Below are 23617 nucleotides of genomic sequence, written 5' to 3' on the forward strand. Positions count from 1 at the left end.
TAGGAAGTCGTTTACTCAAATGAACCCTTCCATACCAAGTGATTCAGTCACCCCTTTTGTCTTGGATGACTGTTATTAAGCAGAACTGGCCTGGTGCAGAATCACAACAGTACGTGCTCACGTACATTTACTTGTTGCCAACATCTCCCTCTTTGTTTCTATAATTTGACCTTTAAAACCCAGTAACACAGAATACAATTTAAAACCTTTTGGAAGATGAGCAAATTTCTCAATATGAATTTGCAGCCTTTTTACCTCTATTATAATAGCTGTAATAAATACTGCCAACTGCCACTATAGGAGCACCTAGTATCAAACCAGAAACCTTCACCCTTTGGGCAATTCCTTCCAGTCCCTTGCAAAGCATTTTATTACATATTCACCTGAGTTATTTGTATCTTGGTGATACTCAATTGCTTACAATTGCATCCTTGACAATATCACTTGTGACTACAGAATACATAACGAGAGTGTTAGTAGTTTTAAACATTGTGCATTTGATAGAACACAATTTGAGCAAAAACAGTATTTTAAAAGAAATTGTACCCTTTGTTATTTTTCTTAAACTTCTTATTTACTTTATTGAATTATTTCCACTTTTATCATGTATATTCTTTATCTTCTATGGTGTCTATAAAGATGGAGAATAAAACTAGACTGAACAGTTTTGTCTTTGGAGTTCCTTCAGTGCCTTCATTGGTTACCAACACAATAATTTTACATTAAAGTTGCAAACAATATTTGGTGAAATTAAAATCCAAAATAATATTTTTTTTAAAAAAGATGAAATCTTAAAACTGTTTCTGGAAGCATCCCCTTAATACTGGATTTTTAATTTTTATTTTTTTTAAGAATGGAATCAGTATTTATGTCTATGTTATGCAACCACATTACATTCTGAAACTGGAATTACTTAGAGGGAGCAATATTTCTTCCAAGAGTGATTAATGAGCTGAAAAGAAAAACCTGATGCTATTACACTTCTTGCACATCAGGCAAATACATAGAACAGATCAACATGTTTTGTCCAAAGGCTGGAAAGCGTCTTAGTGATTCCCAACTGTCCGTAAATATATTATACTTCAGAAAAACACGGTGCTCCAAGCTTGTAGATAAGGTAATATCCCTGCTCAATATATAAACTCCATCATTGTGGAGAGTGCAAGTCAAGTTAAGACCTGATTTTGATGTGTTCTCTTTGAGGTAGAGCCATTCTTTGGTAGTAATGTTGTAAGACTGCACAGTTAACACGTCCTCACTTTGGCTGGATTTTTGGTTTGGCCCAAGTTCATGAATACAACCCCCTACCAGATATATTGTTTCTTCAACAGAGAGCATCTGTTGTTTGCGAACATGGACATCACAAAGTTCAAAGTTGGTCCAGGAATCAGAAGTGGGACAGTACTGCAAAATGTTCATATTCCTATCTGAAACAGAGGAGAGAGATTTACAAATAAATAAATATGAAGATACTCATGGAGGAGGATCTCCACAGTCTATATCAGCCATTATTACACAGTGTAAAAGTGTAGCAGACCAGGGAAGAAATATTACTGAGAACTGTGAGTCTTTGTCACAGTGATAAAGTTTGAACATTCTCTTCTATTGCATAAGGAAAAGTTAAGCTACTTCTGGCACATTAAACAATGCAAATGGTCTGGGAATGCAGATTTAACCAGCATAATCCCTAACTGTTACCTTATGCTTTTAATTTTGCCTCTGATTGATATGAAACATTTTTTTCTGAAAAGGGAAATGGAACGATATTCTGCTTTTCACTGGTGATGATCACAGATGAATCAAATTAGCATGAACATAGTATGCTTCATTATCGGCTGTCAAGTGCTAATTTATCATCCATTTCACTCCACAAATGTAAGTTTTATGAAATAAAATTCATAAAGCTGGTTACATTTCATCAAGTGGCATGGATGACCTAAGGGCACATATTCAGTACATCATAAAGAGAGAAATACACAGTTAAACTCATTTAAAAACCAGGAACAACATGCTTCTGCATTAGACAGAAGCATTGAGAAAAAAAAGTTGAAGCCCTATCTATGTTTCAGTTATGACTCCGTGGATGCATGTGTTTGCAATACAGTTATTCTATGAAATTGTTACACTATCTCCCTGATTTACAGTGCAGTGGAGACCCTGGCTGTGTCCCATACCAAGGCTTCAATAAGTTAACAAAGAATGCGCATGAGTCATTAACTAATAAATTAAGTTTCAACCTCTGGAGACCTGAGCTTAAATCCAAACTCAAGTGACAAGTGGTAACAGGCTCGCAGACTCCAGCTTGGTCTTTCGATAGAATCTGCTCCATATTACAAGTCTATTCTGCCTGAGGATCTCCAGATGAGCACTCAAGCGGAAAAGCAGATGGTGACATACTAACAAGTTATGTAAGAGCACACAGGTATAAATAGCCATAAATATAACTTGATTGTCATGAATGAAGCGCCTGAGCAGCATGGCTCAGGAGGTGCTGCTATAGCATTTGCTTTCACTGTGATGACTTTCTGTTATTGCTTATTACTTTATATTACCTTCTTAAACATCTAGTCCATATTAAATTAAGAGAGAAAAAAAAAAAAGGGGGGGGGGGGGAAATATCATGGCAATGCTCTATAAAATTGCTGATCAACTTTGTTTACAAACAATGAATCATTCTCTGACTCACTCGGGGGGAAAAAAATAAACAAACTCCCCACAACATTTCTAGCAATTACGTTTGTGTCTTTCCATAGCAGTAATCTTCTAAGGAAAAATAGAATGCTATGGTTTGAGTGGGAGTACATGAAAGTCTATTGGGATGTAGCCCTCATTTACATAGCATGGAGCTAGTGTCTTTTCTATCCACAGAAACAAAACAAAACAACTACAACAAAAATACAAAACAAATATAATACCTGACATGGAGTTACTATTAGGATTAGATTTACAAGTGAGAACTGAAAGGAGGCTCTTTAATCACTAACGTTCATTATATTTCACAATTCAAAATTTCAGATCCTACCATCTTTTGGAAAGTGCAGTCTCAGGAGAAAGCTCTATACAGAGAAAAGAAAATAATCCACAAAAACTACCAAAACAACAGTCTTACTGAGGTGTACACAGAAATAGGAAAAATAATTAAAAAAAAAAAAAAAGCATTAACTGCTGCATGATTTTATTTACCAAATGTAGTAAAAGAGCAAATGAAACTCAGTGTCTCTCAGATCGTGGTGCCTTATCACCTTCCAACATCTGCGTAACTTGGAAGGTAAATCACCAGTGTAATTTCAGGAATTCTGGTTTCTGACAGCTGTCCAAAGCCAAGGTGTCACAGATAAACTGATTGTAGGTCCTTGTTCTGGTAAGGACCTTTATTTATAACAAGCACAGGCATTTGTTATCCTGAACATTCTTGGATTTAAACATGACTCAATTTAGGGCGCAAATCTTGACAACATACACTTTATTAATGAATTTTAAGGGAGTGGGAACTGCATCAGCAACATGCCAATCTTCCTACCCATGACACTAGGCGCAGGCAGCCTAAAGAGAAGAACAGCATAAGCAACAGAGAAGGAATTCGCAAAGCTCACGGGAAGTAAGGTGGCATCCCTTTAATCTTATAGCACTATTAACAAAACCAGAGATTTTTCTTCTTACCTCTCCTCTGTCTGTTGATAAAAATAACAAATAAAATAAAGTAAAATAATGGTAGTTACAAGTCTCTCCCATTACTCTGTTTCAGCCTCTTTTTCTCTGCTCTCTTGTCTTGTCCCAAAGATTGTTTCTCCTTAGGTCTGACTTCCCAGAGCAGTAAATTCTGTGTGCCTGATACCCTTCAATCCTAGTCTATCTGAACGCATTGGGCATCAGGGACCACAAAGCACCCCAGCAGGTCCATTAGTGAGGAAGACCAAGGGACCAGGACTGCAGAGCACATCACAGAATGGCCTCCATATAGACATAAGCACTTCGATATCTTTTGTTTACTTTGGTCCTGAGTTAGAATGGACCGGACAAAATGACTTTGAAGGTTATCATTACCACAAGGACCATGAGAAGTGGAAATGTGTCTTTTACAAACTTTAAAATGCTTCAGAGCTAAACTCAGACAATAGAAGAGACAGCTTGTTCTGATGTCAGTTTAGTTTTATTTGCAGTACACTCTGTAAAAGCTGAGCCATAAATGATCTCTTTTCTAATTTTATTCTCCACTTGGAAAATAATTTCAATGTAGTGTGGTTAAATGAAGCAGGCAAAGACCTAGATATAAGAACTTCAATTTAGGAAGTTGTGATCAATATTAAACATTTGACATTCAAGAAAAAAAAAAATCTAAGACTTCTGGAACTCTGAAAAAAAACAATATTCTACCAAAAGAATAGCACTATGTGCTTAAGGAATAAACAAAAGGAAGCTCTTTTTGTGGGGATTGCTTTTCCACTGGATAAGGATACAGCTTTGTATCCATCTCTCTCTATTGTCCCCTCAGAAAACAAGTACAGAAAGAAAGAAAGTTCCTGCTTAAGCTTTTGATTAATGATCCAATTATTTCGATTATTTATACAATTATTTCAGCACTGAAAAGCTTACCTATAGCTTGTATTTGTCTGTGAAATGCTACAGTGGAACGACTGTGACATACACGTAAAATAATAATGTAGGCAAAACTTTTCTTAATATTTTTCCTTCTGACATTCTAATGTGTGTACCTAAAAAGTAAACAAAAGTGTACCTGTTGAGATCTTTCTTTCTACTGTATGACCAAAATCTAAGAGGAGAAGGGCTATGCTGGATATTAAAGCACCCACTAGTCCATCAGAAGAACAGAGGCCCAGATCCCCATACCAGCTCGTTGGATGTGAAATAACAGACAGCTATCTAGTTTTAAAGTCTATATGTTTGGCAAGCATAATTACAAATCCTAGATGTAGGCCCAGAAAAACAAAACAAAACAAAAAAAAAAAAAACAAAAACACAACACAATACCAGTATGACAGAGATACTTTTCTGTTTCATTTCATCAGTATGTTTTCTTACAACAGTTGAAAAAAAAAAAAAATCCTGAAAAAGAAAATGATCTATGCTTGAGGAGCAATCAGGTTAAAAAAAACAAAAACAAAAAACTTTCTACCTCGTGTAGTGTATCCTCCGATAACGTAGATCTTGCCCTTGCACTCGCAAGCTGAGAATTCTGCAAGAGGGTTTGGCATGGATGCTACAAAGTTCCACCAGTCATTTTCTGGGTTATAACACTCCACATTGGAAAGAGACTGACCACCGATGGCATAGAGTTTTCCATTTACAGCCAAAAGCTTAAAATTGGACCTGAAAGACAAAGAATGCAGCATTGAAATAGGTCAAATAAGCATACAGAAAAATATAGGAAAGAAAGTTCTTCCTATCGAGGCTCCAACACACCCATCACTACTTTCAACGTGTACCATCGATTCATGTATTACAGAATCTGAACTCTTCTGTGCATGTCCAAAGTTCTGTAATTACACTTTAATTACTCAGGAAAGTAACCAGTTACATTCTAAACATTAATGATGTTGACGTTAAGACTGATGAATATTTTATTTTGGATTTCAGTGTATCACAGTTTGAGTAGTAAATGGTTAGCTAATTAACCTGTTCAGTAGAGGTTTCATTTTCACTAGGTTTTAATAAACTACCTTTAGTGGAGAAAAACATATTATATACACGCTCAGTCAAGGATATTATTTTAGTTAAAATTACAGGAATTTGAAACAAGACTTGATGAATGACAAGGAATGCGTACTCAGTCTGTTATACAGTCTCTTTAATAACCCTAATAAACAGAAATTTAAAGTGATATGCATTGAAACATATTTTCCAAAAAGAGGAAAAAGAATCCTGTACCTTATACAGCATTAGTTTAAACCACTAAATATACCCTCTATCCCTCTGAAGCAAGATGTATATGTAAATTAACATTCCATCCTGAGTTGCACAAAACACACTGCACTCTATAAGCAATGATCTGTTCTTTTATTTATTATTCTATTCAATTATGTTGTTGTGTTTCACAAAGGGTACCTTTCCACTTACCGAAGTACAAGAAGCCTCACATCTTAAACTTTTAAGATAATACAGGCAGAAGCAATTCAGAAACAAATGGCCTACGGATACTAGAGGTGCAAGTGTGTCGATAGAACTAGAAAGGCTTGAAGTTGAAGGGCTTGCATGTTCATCTATTCCTTTTAGCTATGAAAGACAGTCTAATAAGAGATCAGCTTTTCCTCTGTTTAGGAAACAGTCCTACTTACAAGTCATTGTCTTTGCCTAGCAAGGTTATTACTTCTGTACTGCTCATTTTGAGCTAAATCCATGAAATTTTACCATGCAGTATCCTGATTAATTAAACGTACGATCATTGGTGTGCACTACATCAGCATAAAACCAAACAGGGAACTGCAGTTTTACTGACACAGTGAAGTAGTGCTTTAGCCTTGCATTGGCCTGCTGAGCAGTACAGTGAATTTCACTTTGCATGAATCCAAGATTCAAAACTTACCGCTAAGTAGTTTTGCAGGTTTTTGTCTGGACAAAATGAACCTTGCCTAGCAGCAGTCTGCCCTGCAAGTTCTTTTTATTAAATGTATTTGGAAAAATAATTTGTTTCCAGATGGAATCATTTTGTTCTTGATATAGCTTTGGAAACTAAAATGCTCCTTTGAAAGAATTAATTGCTTTTTTTTTTTTTTTTTTTGCTGACATTTACGATTAGGTCACTTTGTTCATCTCCTCTGTACAGCAGTTATGTTTTCCATCTTAGAGAATCCAGAATAACATGGCAATCAGTAGCGGGAATGAAATGAGGATAGTTACTCACAAAACATTATAATTTTCAAAGCAATATACCTGTTCTAAAAGTTATGGTGGAGGGAAAAAAAAAAAGACACAAATTAGCAGAGACAAAAAGAAATGTAAATTCATTTTCCAAACAATCTTTTAAAATAAAAATTAAACTAGAAAGTTTGTAACTCTGTGTCTATGATGGAGATAGTACAGGATTTTTGGCTTACAAAATGAGCTCATATGCATGTTGGTAAGTCTTTCATTAAGATCTCCTAGCCATATAAACTACACAAATATATTGTGTCAGAACATAAAAGAATTCAGGTTTCCTAATTCACACTTGCTTGACTAATTATCCAATTGTAACTACTATTTATCTGAATTGAGTTCATTTATACAGGTTTTGCTTGATTGCCTTTGCATCTCTGAATTGCTTCTGGCAGAAGCAGGAAAACTACCTGGTGAAAGACACAGGGCACAAATTTCAACTTCAATTATTCTAGAAGGCCACGTACTTGTGTGTCAGTTGGCTGAATCATTTAACCACTTCCAACACCTGTTAAAAGGAATGATATTTGGTGCAAGTATCTCAGATTTATGGAGCACATTAACTACATGATTCATTTTACTCAAAAGTAGCCACAAGTGCCCATTAGCACAGTTTATTTGAACGTTTGGACAACGGCTCAATATGTTATGAATAACTTCTTCTACCATTCACCTTTTCATGCCAGTAACAGCAGGTGTTTTTATGGAGAGTGAACATTAGGAAATATTTAGTGTATTTTTACACTCTTCTGATGTGTTGGAGCAGCTGGAAACAAGAAAACCAAACACGGAGCAACTAGCCAGCTCTCCACAACTAACAACTGTTCCATGGACTACAGCTTGGAAACAACTGAGCTTAACGGTATGCTAAGTTCAACTGAACTCCACTCACTTGATGTGAGTTACCTAAACTTGGGGATCTGAAATACTCTCCAAATGCCAGGTTGGTGTGAACTCTTCTTGGAGAGACAAGACCACATATGGGCTATGTCTTCTGAAGTCCTTCATTTCCTCTGAAAGGAACCCCAGGAATACAAGCAAGAACAAGCTGTGCAGTTTTACAATAGTTCAATTTACACCATTTTTCATTTAAAAAAGGCAAGTGCGAAGCACTACGTGAAGGAAGGAAGGATGGATGTACAAAATGCAAAGGAACTAAGGGTCAGAGTGTATAACTTTCTGAATACAAGATAACATGCAAGAACTTCTGAAAAGCATAGCGAGTTCTAGATTGCATTAACAGACATATAACATACCCATAAGAGACCACTATTAAACTGGCTCTGAAGAGGACAGCAAGCATTTCCTTGTTCACTGACTCTGCTCATTTAGTATACAAAAACAAGTTAGTTTAGATATTAGACAGGACTTTCCTGATCAGAGAAGTAGATAAGCATGGAAACAAGTTACCTGGGGGGAAGAAGGTTGGAATTTGCATTGCTGGAGGGCTTAAAGAACAAGTTAAACACATTTGCAAGGTAAGCTTGGTCCTCTATAGAACAGGAGGGCTGGACTAACTAGCCTGTGTTTTCTTCATGCCAAATTAAACAACTTTATCCTTAAAAGTTTTCACAAATCAGATGACGTATTAACTCTAGATTTAAAGCATTTGCAACAAGGATCAAGAATCATGAAAGTACATTTACAAAGCATTTCCAAAACATTTTACATTTCTTGCATGAACCACTCTTTTTCAATCCCTTATATGAGTCTGCAGAGCACATTGCATCCAACCTTTAGCTTTGGAAGCATGGGTGATACATTTGTGATAAACTTGACATGGGTATTTCTAACTTATAAATCTTCAAAAAGTCTGTTGTCTGTTTTTCCCCCAACACAGAGGATCTTTGAGTGGGAAAAAAATAATAATAAAAAAAAAAAACACAGAAAAAAAAAAAAAAAAAAAACAACAACAACAAAACAAGGAAAGATCTTCTAAAACAATACCGTTCCCCAGGAACATCGCCTCTTGCATTTTTGTGAGAATCCTCAGAGTGGCAGCAGTTCAGGCACAGATTGCTGCTCACAAAAACCTTGTTCCACATGCATATGTATAATCTCAGCCAGGGGCTTATAAGGGTCTTCCAAGCCTGGAAGATTTACCTGCCATGACTGTGCTGAAAGAAATTAAAAATGGAACATACAGCTCTAACTGGCACATGCAGTAGAAATCTTATATTATTTTTAAATGGTAAATTTCAACTGTCAGCATCAATTTAAAGAACAGTATGGAAAGGTATTCAAGTATATGATTTGAATAGCCCTCAGATCTCCTTGGTACCTTCCTATCCCCAAAGACCACAAGTGGTCTTAAGCAACCTTTACATGAGGTTTCTTCTTCAAAGAAGTCCAGGTAGTTGTCTGAAGACACTATTCCAAGTACAGCAACACCTCTAGAATGAAAAAAATAATAATAATAGAGAAGTCTAGAAACTGTGATCTGCTGTGGACTACTTGTGACTGGTTCCAGATTCAGCTTGAGACAATGAGAAATTCCAGGCACAGACACAGGCTTCCTACATGAGCCTGAGCAAATTATTTTATCTACCTCTGTATGCATGAACAGGGAATAATAGTTTCTCAAATTTACGTGTTACCTATTGTGAACAAATTTGAAATGACAGTAATAAGATCTCTTTGCCTAGACAGAAAACCAACAGCTGCAATGTAAGCCAGAATGACTAAGTATTCAGTCATTGGGAATACTTTATCTATGCTTGTGTATAGAATGCCAACATCCTGGGTTTCAATATAGTAATAATGCAAATAATCAAAGATAAAAATATCATGGGATTGTTTTTTTTTTTTTTTTTTTTGACTGCAGAAGACTTCTTATATTAAATCAACAGAATTGTTTCCATAATTCCTCATTCTCCTCTTCAGATCAACACATGAATCCAGTCATATAGGCCAAATCTTGATAGTGTTAAAGTGTTGTCTGAAGTCAAAACAACTTCAATGGGAACTAGAACCGTCCCTCAAGGTATGTAAAAAATGCATTCATGGGATGTAATTACATCAGCTGACATCAACTCATTCGGCAGACAGACACGTGACCCTATTCCCTAAGTAGAGCTCTGGGCAACTACCCTGCTTATTTTACTACAGCACAACAAACTAAAAACACAATGCCAAGCAAACTGCAGTACATTTCATCCACACAGCAGAAAGGCATCAGTACTCTTGCAGTCAAATATGGACTCTCAGTCTAAGAATTCCCCTGCTCTTAGTTCCTACGGCACAGGCCATCCCTTCTGTGCTCTGGCCACAAAATGTTAAACTGGTCAATCCAGCATCAGACAGGTGAAATGTTATGTCAGATATAAAATAAATAAATAAACCAATAAATCAAACCTTCAGAGTTGAGACTCCATGAAGATGTTAAGTCAACAAAGTGTTTTGTGAAGGTGTCAGAGTTTCCATGGGAAAAACTTCCTGTTTTGTTTTTCAGAGAGCCTCATATTCATTTGCTGCTCCCTTCTAGTCTAGAGACAAACAAAATTCTGGTCCTTTTTAACCTGCAATCACTATGGTGAAATATAAGACTAGAGACTATTCCAGAAATATCAGTTTGCATACCACTTTTCTGCCGTAACTTGCCAATATGAAATCCCATACTATGTAATGCCTTGCTGTCATCTGTGATGGACTTAAAGATTAAGTTGGTATGGCAACACAGATGAAAATAACATAAGGAGAAAATAACAACTTATTTATTTCAAATAACCTAGAGGGAAAAAAAAAAAAAACAAAGTGAAGGGGGGAAAGAGGCAGTTATGAGATTGAACAGAGGCTGTAAGGTAAAAAAAGGGCCATGAAAAAGCATTTAAAAAAAAAAAAAAAAAACACACAAACCTCTCCCCCCCTCATTTGCCACGCTGAAGAATCATTGCACACAGCAACATCTACCTTGCTATAGACATCACACAAACCAATACCGACATCTTCTAATTTGATCAATGTTGGATTTCTATGTTTAAGCACAATTCCATGGGAAACACTGTGTGGGCTGACCCCACCATCCTTTTTGACTGAGGACACTGTGCCCTCAACCATGCTCACACAGACAAGACCACAGAAGGCAGGTCTATCGAAACAGCTCAGTTTTCAAAGGTGCCTCAGTATGGACCACTGATAGGGTCAGGCTCAAATGAATATGCATGTAAAAAGAAGCATTTATGATGTTTAAAAGCTGAAAAATTACAGCAGGTAATTTTTACGATATCTTTCCAACAAGACAGAAATGCCCTATGTTTCCAGTCAATTCCAATGACTGATTACAAATGTGAAAATCTCACAGTAATACAGGAAGTAAAAAAAAAAAAGGGTGAAGTAGGAAATTAATAATTTTAGGTCAAATCCCTGTTTTGAGGCATTTTAGCATGTAAACTCAAGTGGAATACAGACTACAGATTTACTACACCAATACAAAGCATTTATGCCAATGGCTGGGGTCTCTGGACGCTACTTGAATTTGCTGGATGGAGAAGAGAATTTCTGTTCTACAGCAAGCTCTGGCCTCCCTACTTGTTTTAGCTTTGATACAGACAGAGAAGACAACAATTTAAATATTTTCTCTAAAATGGAAACAATGAAAAAAAAATCTTGGATAAACAGAAATATTTTGTTTCAGTGAAGTAAAAAGTTTTATTTTGATAACTCTGCAACATGATTAAGGTAGAGCAACCATAACCTTGGCCAGGGTACCTTCTTGGGTACCACCCAAAGCTAAGCCCACTGTTATCCTTTCAAACACACAAATGTTTCTGGATACTAACTTATACACAAATGTCAAAAATTTCAAAAAATAGAAGAAAAAGCAAAATGGTCAAAATGCTGAATGTTTACTGGATTAAAATTTTCTCATGAAGTGAGAAGTTTCTGCAAATCTTCCTTCCATTTTTCTGTTACATATTTCACTGAAAGGCAGGCCTATATAACATTTGGATATTTATAAAAGTAAAAAACAATGTAAAACTGCTCCAACTTGAACATTTCACCCATCTCTAGCTCTGATAGACTGTACACCCCCAGAAGGAGCAGTAATACTTCTCATGACATAGAGTACTGGAGCTAAAACATATCTCAAAGTGATTTTTTTTTTCCTCTTGGTCAATTTAAGGAGAATTTCTACTTACAGCAAAGTCAGCTGTTTGAAGAGACTGGCTTCACAGCCCTCCTAGAATAATACAATTTAAAGGAAAAGTGGTAGCCCACCACCATTTTACACGAGATGAACGATCACACATGGTAGAAGGTCATAGCATGGTGATCTCCTGATGCCTATCTCACATTCTCCTGCAGCTGAGGCCTTTATCACCAGCATTTACTCAACATAGTCCCATCCTCCTCATCCATCCCTTGCTACAGCAGCTCCCTGTGCAATGCACAGGGGCCACCATGCAGGAGAGCTGCTGCAGGGTTGTTCTGCAGTTGGAAGACGCTACCAGTACAAACAAGGTTTGCCAGGCCTTTTGGTGGCCCGCTGCTAAGCTATTGCCAAGCCCTTTGGCCTTTCCCATCACACGATGCATAAGACGGGTGATTTACGGCACAAAGACAGGTCTGAATCACTTCTTGCAACTCAAGCCCAGTCAACACCACGTTACTCAACAGGCTCTATTTTGACAACAGATGTGGACACACGTGCATATCAGGGAGTAGGGGTTACCTCTTCTGGTTCATTGAGGCCAGCTGACTCCATTCATTTAGGCAAGGATTGTAACAGTGGGCAGCTGATATCTCCTGGCTGGTGGTGATCCTGTAGCCCCCAACAATGAAGAGGTAGTTGTCCAGCATAGCCGACCCATAGCCTCGGACGTTCACCAGATCTGGGGGCAGGTTGTTGGCCAGGGGCAGCCACCTCTGTGCCTCCTCCTCATACCTCAGCATTGACCACGGGGCTTCTGCCTGAGGGTGACAGCCTGGAGGCAGGCCCAGAGAGGAGGCACCCATGAAGTCCCCAATGGCCACGAGGGTGGCGGTGCCCCTCATCCGTCTCTCCTTCAGGTGCTGCTGGAGAGCATGAGGCAGGTGGAGGTGCGGCCGGGCATCAGGCCTCCGCAGAACCTGATGGTAATGGGCAGCCATGAAGTCTAGACAAGCATCATGCAAGTCCTGGAGGCCGTAGACCTGAGCCAGGCGGTGCAGCTCCAGGCAGTTGCCCACCCTCACCTGGGAAAGGAGCAGGCGGAGCAAGGGGGTGACCTGCAGGTAGGAAGCAGCCTCCACCAGCTCCTCCAGCAGGGGGGGCTCGTCATCGCCCCCCTCCTCCTGCTCCAGCCTGGCCAGGCAGGAGGTGTTGATGAAGTCCAGCACCAGCTCCAGTCCCAGGGCGCTCAGCCCCCCACGCAGCAGCTGCTCCTCCTGGCCCTGCCCTGCCTCCCTCATGCCCGAGCGGTAGAGGGCTCGGAAATAGTCACTCTGCTCAATCAGCTTCCTCTTGCACACCGGGTAGCACTTGTCCCCCAGCCGGATCTGCACCACCTCCTCCCCCGCGCCATCCCCTTCCCCCTCCTCTTCCTCCTGCCGCTGCCGCTCCGCCAGGGACATTGCGCTCCCCCTCCCCTGACCAAGCTCCGGCCCGGCCGCTGCCGGTGCGCGCTCCTCCTCCTGCTCTTCTTCCTCCTCCTCCTCTTCCTCCTCTTCTTCCTCCTCCTCCCTCCTCCGCCCCGTGCCGGCTGGGAGGAGCCGGGCCGAGCCGAGCCGGGCCGGCAGAGGGAGGGAGGAGGTGCTGCTCCGTCTCCGCGACGAGAGAAGGGGGAAAAAAAAAAAAAAAAAAAAAAAAAAAAAAAAAAAAAAAAAAAAAAAAAAAAATCAGAGAGGGATTAAAAAAGAGTTCCTAAAAAGGCGATGTCGGAGCGGCCGTGCCCCCGCCTCCCCACTCGTAGTGCCCGAATTGGGCCGGCAGCGCTGGGGCTCCGGCCCTGCCATAAACGCGGCGGGGCGGCCCCCCCGGGGGACTCGGCTCCCCTCCGGGGCGGTGTGAGGTCTGCGGCACGGCTCCGACCGACCCCGGGGCGCTCCTCGGCACAGGCGCAGCGGCAAGGAGCGGCACAGCGCTAGGGTGTGGGGACGATTGGGACCCGTAATTCTGCTGGGACCTTGCCGACTCCTCCTGCACAAGCACTCGGTGTCTCAGCTCCTTCTTCGGCTTGTAGAGATACCACATAGCCTTTTCTGCTACTCTATCCTTTTTATTTAAACTAAGGTCCTGGAAAAGGAAATAAATGCTATTTACAAGTCACGTAGCAGGGCTCTGCTTTATTTGACGCGAGAAAGGAAAAAACTCAGATGCTCAGTAACTGCAGCTAGATGCTCACTGACTGAGCATCTAGCTGCACGGATAACGTGGCTGTTCTGCAGTTTGCCCAATTATTTTTCTGAAGAATAATAATTCATTTCACATAATGAAAGTGATTTTTTTTTTTTTTTTAACTGATGAAACAGCCAAGGGAGTCTGCCATTGTATGTATTCTTATATGATGATGCTTAACATAGAGGATGGTACAATAAAAAGACTTTAGCAATCTTGCATTTTTATTTTATTTTATTTACTTTTATAAAGACTTACATCACCCCATGCTTTGCTAGATTATAGGAAGTCTTTCCCTTTAACAGTAATGTGACTCAGCTCCAGCTATTGCAGATAGCTTAGCTTTCAGACAACTCCCTGCTTCCTCTGCTCAGAAGGGATTGTTTCCCCTAATTAATAAAACTCTTCAGTTTGTTCTGGGGACAAGGGGTGTTTGTTGTTTCTTTTTTTTTTTTTCATTTGTTTTAGTAAAAGGTGTTGTTTGCTTCTTAGCATTTCCTCTGTGAAATGATCCTCTCTCAATTTTGTTGAACTTCAGCTTCTTAATTCTTGTCTATACAAATGACAGCAATGTCAACCTCAGAGTTGAACAGTCACTCAGAAAAGGTGTTCTTTTCTGCCAACTTCTATAAAAAACATTTGTTGAGGTGGGGTAGATTTCTCTGCATTTCTGTTTTATCACCTCTCTTCACAGCATCTTGCTTTTGAATCCTGTTTTCTGTTTTGAAATCCTTAGAAATAGGACTTCAAATGTTTCCAAAAAGCTCTCTTCAGCAGCTTCAGTCCCTAGCTAGGTCACTATCACCTCTCATTTTTTTCTTTCCTACTAATGAGTTCCACTGTCTGCTTGTTTTGTGTCCCTCTTTCATTCCCACTCAGTATTTCAGTTATTTTCATATACACTTTACTGTATTCTGGTCTTGGTGAAACACTGCATTATTTGGCTCTCCAAGCTTCTTACACCTAGCAGAAACCTGATTCTGACCACTGGCCATTTTTTATCTGCCTCAGGTTCAGCCTGAAAAGATGTCACACAACAAACAAAGGTTCTACCACTTCTGTAGGACTCTAACCCATATGTCCTGTTTGCACTTTAATTCCCACAGCCAGACGTTTCAAGTAACTGTAATAATTTATACTCCAGAAGTAAACAGAGAGCTCATGCTTGTCATGGCCATTAAGCTCCCCTGCTGGAATACAGTATGATTGCCAACACAGTGGTATGATTGCCATCTTTAGACATCTGGTTTGGAAGCTCATGTTTGATGTACTGGTAAGTTAGCTCCTAATTGGTGAGTGATTTTTTCCATGTAGTCAGTTATGATAAGTTCTGTTCCCTCAAAGCGTTGACACCACAACCTGGATAGTTAGAATATTTCTGCTGCTGCCTTAGTGCCTTCCTGTGGCCTATGTGCCTGCACCTGCCACACCACCAAGGATTTCAAATCCACCTTCATCACATTTCATGAGGTTTTTAATAGGCGACTAAAAACCGTTTTTCGCAACAGTAAACTTTTGAGAGTACTGACTTGTATAGCTCTCATCAGGAGCTGTCATAAGCACAAGGGGTCAGCAGTACTCTTTGTTGGATGGCCACTTTTGCAGAAAGCTTAAATCTGTTTCTTCATCCAATTGTTTTTACTAGACTGATTGTCAGCTATCTGTACTTTATCCAGGCTTAGGACTGGACAACTGTGTTAAGTCAGAGTATGCTGACAGGGCAGATCCATTGTTCTTTTACTATGCTAATCAGTCTGTATGCTGTGCTTACATTGTACTTACACTGCAAAAACACCAAGGCAAGGACTACCTTTTTGTTCCATATTTGTACAGATAATTTTGTACAGATAATCCCAGTCCACAGCTATACTGCGGTATATGCTAAGATACATATACATTATTATACTGGAGTCAAATAAAAGGTCTTGTGGTTTCACCAGCAGACATCTTAGTTGATCTTACGAGAGTAAGCAATATATTTTCCACAGCTGAAAACGGAAATATCTAGTGCTAGAACTACTGTGTCAAAATCTGTAGGCAAGACCCATAAAAAAACTTGCACTTTGAAACAAATATGAAAAAAAATCTGCAACTCATTAAGAACATGATGCAGAATGGAAGAACACAAAAACAAGTTTGCATCATGGCAGGTATTAAACAAGTGTGTGTTAAAAGAACATACCCTGAAGAACAAGACATTTACATAGAGAGGAAAACAAAGGTAATGCTCTCAGCTTTTCAGTGCCTAGCTTCTCGATTTGGCTTCTGGAGTGAAATCTTCAAGCCTGTTTTAGATATATTTCAGGTTTCTCTCTATAGTGAAATTATTCTCGTGTGCCAGCAAATGGAACACAGCGGCACCAGAAAACGTCAGTAAGGGCTCTCTCACTCTGGAGTTGAGATAGTCATTTCTGGTTGGGTTAGCCTTCTTCACAGGCTAGACACTTTTTCTTGTACCTAAACTATTCTCTTGTATTTAATGACTAAATTATTTCCAAGGCTGAAAAATGATCACTCTTTTCTTTTAGAAAACTTGGAAATGGAAGAAGCTTTTTTATACAGCAGCCACATTGTAACAGACCATTCAACCATGATAAGGAAAACCTAAGCTTCTGCCCCTTTCTCTGTCTGGGCATGCATTTCTGTAGCCCTTTGCATAGCAAAAGTAAGGAAACAGAGAGGGAGTCAGGAGGAGTTACTGCTGGAGAGGACAGAAGAGGGGAAGAGAAAGGAGAGGAGAGGAGTACTCTTTATGTTGTACATGGCATCTTGGTTATGCTTCCTGACTGGCGTTGCACAGAGCATGTAGGCAAGGAACAGCTAAAAGACTGATTCAAGGCTGCTCTGTGTGCTGAGGCTGAAGCCTGCTTAAACTATATAATCATCTCAAGTATATAACACTGTTTTAACTTAGGAAACTATGGCCATTTGTTTTTCCTCAGTGAACAACTTGATGGCTTAGCATGGCAAGCTGGCTGGGTTTCCAGTTTGATTCCCTGTACAGTCACAAGATGCAGCAAAGTGAGTAACAGAAGTACCAGTGACTGGGAATCAGAATGACAAATGCTTTTCCTGGCAGGAAACCTGATTTACATACACATGAAATACAGCCTGAATTTCTTTGTGGGTCTAACCCAAGATCATACAAAAAAAATATGCAGCAGCAGAGAACCAAACCCTTAAGCACCAGCAGAGTGTCTAAAAGAACACTGCAGTGGTTTTGTATTTGTTTTAGGCAAACCTTCCCTAGATTCAACACAGAGAAACTGGATAATATGTGGGCATCAGTAAGAAACATAAGTCTGACTGTTCTAAGGACCAGACCTCATAGAGGGCAAAAAACAATGGAATTTTTGAATTCCTTTCAGTTGTATTAGACTAAACCGTGAACTGAAACAGAATCGGGATACTTAAAATACACATGCTACTTAATATAAAATATAAAGTGCCACATTCTTCCCTCTGAGATGCCAGGGAATTGTACTGTTCTGCCAAGGGACTGTGTATTGGGTAATAGTGGAATTACTCAAGAGAGGAATTAGTCTTTTGGAAACGATTCACTAGCTGCTGCCATTGTTTAGTACTTTCCTTGTCACAGGATACAAAGTAAGCATCTGTGGAACATAGGAAATATTCTGCAGCATTTCAGCATTAAAAATATCAGTGTTCTAAAGGATCTTGGCATTTCTAAGAGCAACTGACTGGAGCATAGTTTTATTTCAACAATCTCTATCATTTGTGAAAGATGAGCTGCTAAACAAAGGTAATTTTTTTTTTAAGAATCATAGCCAAACAAAGCACTTCTTACACAATACCTTTAACAGTGCTATTCAAAAATAAGTACGTAAACCACTCCTATTTTTAATAGCACTTATTCCGACTTTATTCCCTATTTTCTGATTATTTTTTCTGCTCTTGATGCGCAATATAATATTTACTGCTTGCAACACAAGTATTTTGTAATACCACAGAAAAAATACTTGAAGTGGTATTTTTGGAATTTATTAACAAATACTTCTCCCCAGTTTAGTCAAATTTAATGAGTGATTAATACTCAAGTGTGTTTCACCAAGCTCTCTTCAGGCAGCAAAGAGGCTGTTACAACTGTCTGTGTGTTAGTGGACATTCCCTGTGGATCACAAGAAAGTTCAGTCACCAGACAGCAGAATGGAGGCATGAGTGTGTAGTTACAATGACATTCAGTCTAGTCTGTTTTTTTACATGAGGAATTTCCTTAAAAACTCTCAGGTGAAGTAAGTGTTCCCTGATAAAACTTCAGTGGGGGTCTGGCTGCTGGAGCATCCTGCCTGCTGCTGAATCTCCTGTTCGGAATGTTTGTCCTGCACAAAAGCATTGTGCATGCCCAGGCCAGAATTTTCTTTTGTAGCATTGTCTAGAGGAGAGTAAACTGGGAGCTTTTAAAACAGTGTATATTTTTAAATCCTTGTGCAAACAGGACTGAATATTAGTATGAAATAACTAGGTTAGATAAATGGTATCCCACATGGAAGTTTTTTCACTGAGTATTCAGCTGTATAAAATTCATCACAATATTGAAACTCTATCTCTCTGCCTAGTCTTAACTTCTGTCATAAATCAACATTCATACATTAAAGTGTTTGCTAAACACTGTGCCCTGTTGTCATAAATCTCATCTCAAGTTTATACATATGTCAGTAGATTTATATTTGTACAATCTAATCTGTTCAAGCCTTCTGTTACTCTTTGCTTGAATACAAAGACTCCAGCAATCATATATAAGTTTTACCAGAATTAGTTTGAGGCCAAAGTCTGAGAGAATCTTTGGGCCTGCTAGCATCTTTGAAACAATAGTTTGAAAATGTTTTTTTTTCACAATGTCTCAGGAACAGGAACAGTAAAGTTTTACTTCTTTTTACTGTGTCCATGGGTCTGGAAGAAGAATTTTTAATCCAACTGTCTGAAGATATGGAGAAATTCAGATTTATTAAAAATTCAATTTATTGTTTCAAACCAAAATTTTATCACCAATAGCTGTATTTAAGAAAACAATTCTCCCTCTCTCTCAAAAAAAAAAAAATATAAAATAAAATAAAATAACACCACAAGAATGTTTTGATTTCAAGGAAATATTAAAGGAGAAAGTGAACAAGTGAACACTATTTCAATAATAGAAAGATTTACTTTGATAAGTGTCATAGCACTTATATTTCATTATTTCATGGTCTACTATTTTAGTATTTTACAACTTTTATACTGTAATAGGGTCACAGTGACATATTCTGGCATTATCAAAACATTTAGGATTAGGTAAAATTGTGATCTAAGACAAATGAGACAAAGATTTCAGCAAAGACATGCAATTTATTCACATAAAGTGCAACAGAGGCACCGAGGTACACTGCCTTCAGCAGACTACTAGTGTTGATGTTACATGGGATTAGGCTGCACATGTTTGGTTAAAGAAGCTTATTGATGGTTGTATGAGGACAGACAGGTTCATAACTCATCTGGGAATCTGCAGGCTTTGGTCTTGCTTCTCAGCTGGCAATTGCCAACTTCCAGTTGCTCTGATGGTCAGCCTAAAAGTTGGATGGTTTAAGCTAACCTGTTACTAACCTGACTTTAACTGTAGCAGAGAAGTGCTTTATACAGCTGTGGTCTCTTCCCCTTTCTGAGACAGGCTGGATCTGTGTTTAGAAGCAATCATTTTCTGTATACTTCTACATCATCATAGCAGCATCAAGAACTGCTTTGCCACATCTGGGCCACAGGAGTATGTCTCACTTATCTCCTGTAATCTGCTTGGGAAATGGAAGACCCAGACATGATTTCCAACTGTCCTCTCTTGTCTAGTCTGCATTCATATGAGGGACGTATCCGTCTCTGATCATACTGGCTTAACCACGGTTGACAGAACAGGAGACAGAGAAACTTTCAAAGACATGCGCTAGTGTCAGCTGTGAAAGAGCAAGTAACAGCACTGTATTTCATAGCACTTGAAACAGCACGAAGACCTAAAGTCATATAGCCTTCGACTATCCTCTCACCTGCTGACATTCAAAGAGAAGCATGGGACAACAGCAGGTAACCTATGAACAAAACCAAACTATTTGTAGAGTGTAGTTTTAGACAGGGTGACCTGTCTACAGGATCAAACCCTTTACACTTTTAGTCTTTTTCAGGAATACTTTCCTATACCATATAGATCTTCTTTGTGGTCTTTACACATTTCAAGTACTAGAACCACGTATTCCATACAAACTAAATAAAATAACACATATTTGGAACTGTAAGTGGAGAAAGTGTCTGCTTTTGTTTATATTTGGCAAAAAAAGAGTTAATGCCTGATGAATACTTTGCACTAGGAAGTTCTTGGATTGTGCCACTGTCACTGCCAGCCCAGGTGGAAAATTTCAGGTACTATTTCAGTTCATAACAAGAATTGATAAAAAGATCATTCTCTTCCCTTGTGTCAGGTACATTTACATCTCTTTTACTGAAAGATCTGTAAAGACATCCATGTTCTTACAGAAAACAGGCAACTGCCAGTTTGTTTTCCTGGAAGAAATTTGAGACGACCATGAAAAGAATTGCAAATAACATGAAGTGTTGGTTTGATACTGGCCAGAGATTCCATATTAACAGCAAAAGTCTCTTGATCCCTCCTTGTGGGGCACATGGAACAGTTGGTCACTGGATTGCAGGTAAGATTTATATATTTCCTTCTTGCAAAATTTTTATCATTTAAAACTTCAGCATTAAATTATACATATGTATCTGCCATACAAGAATCAAAGTGGGCAAGTTGGCAAATTATGGGCAAGCTGGCAGAAGACCCTGAAATTTAAGCAAAAACTTTTAATCTTTAAAGAAAACTGCTTAAAGCAGTCATTTTCTCATAATTTATTCAGAAACAGAGAAGAGAGAAATAATTACAAGTAATGAAAAAGAAAAAAGGCTGCTTGGTTGAAGCAGACAGCAGAAAAACAGAATAAACATGCAAAGGTACTGAGAAAGATCAGCAGCATGCCTATTGGCAAGTAGAGGCAAACTAAAAACAGATTTAAAATATGCATTGTAAACACACAGATCTGTAAAGAACGTGACTGGTTACCAAAGCTCAGTCTTGTAAAAACATACTTAAACATGAGGAGTAACCTCACTTACTATGTTTGGCGATTGCCTTAGTGGCAGCAATAGGTATTTGAAAATTTGTTACTTTATTCAAAACGTGATGTCAGAGAAAGACTTACTGAACAATCTGAAAGATGCTTTGATACTCAAGCATGTTTACATCCAGTGTTGCACTTTACCTAAATAAATCCTTACTGAAACTGAAGAAATCATCTGGTGTTTCAGGTCTATCTAATTGAAGTAAGCCATGGGGCTTGTCCTTGACTTTATTTTTTTCTTCCTAGAAAGGAAGAAACAAACGTATTTGTTATATACAAATTTGCAAGGCACCAAACATATAAGAACAGATGAATTGAGACAGTGTAATCTTTAAGTAACCACAAACACAAGCCATTACTGTTAAAGCTACCTATTACATCTAATTTTTTGTTCATGCAAGTAATCTAATTTATTTCAGTGGACTAAAGACATGTTTAGTTTTACCTATTGAAAATGCTTGTTTTGTATGAGTTTATTCATTTCGTTCCACGTTTTCCCAAATTACTCAGAATCTTCTAGATTTTTTTTATGTTGAAGAAATGTGAAGAGTTGGAGTGATGAAAGCAATCAGGAATCAACATTTCTGTACACCAGTCTTACAAAACAAAATAGATACAGAATTCATATTAAATGCTAGAGGTGAAGCTACAGCATATCTTTCAAAACTATGTGGTCCATATTAAATGGTATCTTGGAATATTAGGAAAACTGAAAAAAAAATATTTCAGAAAAGCACAGTCAGGAATGCTCATGTCAATGGCAGATAAATGCCTAAAAACATCTCTGTGCATATTTACATATTTAAAATATAACACTTAAAATTTTAAATAGCAACATTCAGGCAGAGATGAAAACAAAATAAAGCACATCAGACTATAAAAAAAAAAGAAACAAAAGAGTAACACACAAATATCACGAGTTAGTTTTCAAGACAAAGGCTTAAATAATTGCCCACACAGGCTCTTTCTTACAGTTTAATTCACCTCTCACAACAGGCATTCAGTCTGGATAAAAACAGACATTAAAATATATATTATAATCATGGCCAGTAGTTTCACTGAACAAAGAAATGCCTTGATCTTGCTATTACACCAATAGGAATTAACCTATGCTGAGCTCCATTACCTTCTAAGGAGCTCTTTTAGGAATAAAATTGTGTAAATGTTGCCTGATTTTCAAAATGGGGGCCTTGTTTTGCAAAACAAATACTAGCTATAGTGCTTAAAGCATTGAAATATCTTTACAGCCCCCATCGAAGTCACAGATCTACACTTTATATGGAATTGGAGAAATTACTAATTGTGAAGACAAAAAAATCTTGTCTAAAACATTGTTATATATTCCATGCACAATCTTTATTGCGGACTTTTTTCTACTTAATTCCCTCAGCCTCTCTGCACAGTCCATTGAGTGTATGAGCTCGTGTATTGTAATATTTTAGATCCTTTCTGCATGCTATCCTGCATACAGGTGTGGGAATCAGAGATCAGATGCATCCTTTTAAGAAACAAAACACTTGGGAGTTTCAGGTTTCAGACCAGGTGCTTGAAAATTTGCCTTCCTATATGCCAACAGTACTTTCTTTCTTGCACAGGCTTCATCCAACTTCAGTATAAGCATAAAAATCCATACAGACCGTTCGATATTTTTGGATTTATGGAAGATTAAGAGCAGGCTTTTGATTAGCTATCTAGTCTGAAGACAACTGTAGGTTGTAGCTTTCTCCAGTCATATTCATCTGTTGCTAACACAGTGGGGAAGGGGAACAAATTTCCGCCTCTGGCAGGCTGATAAAATTAGATACTTCAGTTTGTTAATCAAGAAGGAAACTATATTTGCAACCACTAGATAATTCAAAAAGTATTAAGAAATTAAATCAAGCTGCTTCTTCTGTATTGAGTGTAGTACTGAGCTTGAACAAAGTGGCAGACCCACCTGCTCTCAAGTGACTGGACTTGCATACTTTCTGAGCTGAAGTGAAACAATACGCTGTGCTTATCGTTATTCACCACATACTAAGGTTGTCTGCATGGTCTGGTGTTAGAAGGATAAAAGACACAAACTTGAGATCACACAAGCAAGCTCTCTGAATGACTAAAAGCAGCATGTACCTGCTGTCTCTCAAAAACTGCTTCTGAATAATGTAGAGAACAAAATAACTATTTTAATCATAAGTAGCTCATAAAATGGCTGCTTCCTTCTAGCAGTTGCACAAATAACATCATGAGAATTGTTTGGAAAAAACATCCCTTAGTTCATTTCCCTGGCAAAATT

The 23617-nt window shown here is 38.4% G+C and overlaps 1 protein-coding gene across 1 annotated transcript; it reads right to left on the reverse strand.

The window, feature by feature from the left end:
• Positions 1 to 553: 553 nt before the first annotated feature.
• KLHL42 (kelch like family member 42) lies at positions 554 to 13425 on the reverse strand. The gene is made up of 3 exons (XM_032197037.1): positions 12545 to 13425; positions 5135 to 5328; positions 554 to 1427 (listed from the first exon to the last, which is right to left on the reverse strand). The coding sequence occupies exons 1-3, from the start codon at positions 13423 to 13425 to the stop codon at positions 976 to 978; spliced, it is 1527 nt and encodes a 508-aa protein (XP_032052928.1). The 3' UTR covers positions 554 to 975.
• Between the last annotated feature and the right edge of the window lie 10192 nt (positions 13426 to 23617).

This window comes from Aythya fuligula, chromosome 1, assembly GCF_009819795.1.
Source record: "Aythya fuligula isolate bAytFul2 chromosome 1, bAytFul2.pri, whole genome shotgun sequence".
Taxonomy (NCBI): domain Eukaryota; kingdom Metazoa; phylum Chordata; class Aves; order Anseriformes; family Anatidae; genus Aythya; species Aythya fuligula.

What these genes read in the sequence shown, in the direction of transcription:
- KLHL42 (XM_032197037.1), bottom strand. Translation starts at nt 13,425, where the DNA reads ATGTCCCTGGCGGAGCGGCAGCGGCAGGAGGAAGAGGAGGGGGAAGGG. An exon ending in GCCTCAATGAACCAGAAGAG is followed by an intron (nt 5,329 to 12,544) that starts GTAACCCCTACT and finishes TTTGTCTTTCAG; the next exon opens with GTCCAATTTTAAGCTTTTGG. An exon ending in CGGAGGATACACTACACGAG is followed by an intron (nt 1,428 to 5,134) that starts GTAGAAAGTTTT and finishes CCTCTGTTTCAG; the next exon opens with ATAGGAATATGAACATTTTG.